Source organism: Nestor notabilis, unplaced genomic scaffold, assembly GCF_000696875.1.
Source record: "Nestor notabilis isolate BGI_N333 unplaced genomic scaffold, ASM69687v1 scaffold19782, whole genome shotgun sequence".
NCBI classification, from domain to species: domain Eukaryota; kingdom Metazoa; phylum Chordata; class Aves; order Psittaciformes; family Psittacidae; genus Nestor; species Nestor notabilis.
Window position 1 is genome coordinate 23,801 of NW_009919991.1, and position 720 is coordinate 24,520.

The 720-nt window shown below is 53.2% G+C and overlaps 1 protein-coding gene across 1 annotated transcript in view; it reads right to left on the reverse strand.

Annotated features, from left to right (window-relative positions):
- Positions 1–715, reverse strand: part of LOC104402587 (leucine-rich repeat-containing protein 7-like) — a gene marked incomplete at its 5' end in the record, with an annotated part of 19,110 nt that extends 18,395 nt beyond the window's left edge. The window contains one exon of the mRNA XM_010010494.1: positions 9–715. Within this exon, the coding sequence (XP_010008796.1) occupies positions 9–715 (707 nt within the window). The remainder of the gene's footprint in view (positions 1–8) is intronic.
- Between the last annotated feature and the right edge of the window lie 5 nt (positions 716–720).

Here is a 720-nt window from a genome sequence, read left to right on the forward strand (position 1 = left end):
TCCTCAGCATGCCGTCCTCCGGGCCCAGCAGCTTGTCCACCCTCTCGTGGGCTCCTACAGTATCGTTACCAGATGCATAGTTTTCTAAGGGTATATTATACACTTTGTAGGTACCAATGTCTATCTCATCGATACTCTGCGACTTCTTAAATTTGTTAGTTTTTAAATCCCTCATCATGGGAGAAAGCCGTTCCGTACTCTTGCTGATCGAAATCACGTTTTTGGAAGGATCTGGGCGACAGTGGATGTGGGAAAAGACATTTGTGAGACTTCTGTTAGCGTTTGAATCGTGATATTCCCATGGTATTCCCGGAGTGAAAGTGCTAGTCATTTCAGGAGACTCTTTGATATGATCTTTCCGCTCGGGCAAAGGGCTGGTGGTGGGGGTGCTTTCCAGTTTGGAAGGAAAAGCTGTCCTGTCTTCAAAAGGACTAGGGGTTCTGGTCCAATTTTGCCAAGGATTGGGAGGAGGCACTTCAGATTCGTGTGTGTTTCTGAGCGTCGGCTGCTCCAGCTCCAGGGGGATGCCAACGATCCTGTCTTGCCTGATCAGCGGCCGGCGTCCGTGTGCGGATGTGCTCCTGGACTTGGTGCTCAGGAGGGGGTTGCCGGTGGGGTTCTCCACCGCGCTCTCCTCCGCCACGAAGCCCGTGTTGTCGTAGTGGGTGCTGTCGTTCCAGCTGTCGGTGAAGGTGTCGCTCAGCGGGCGCCGGTCCGTGC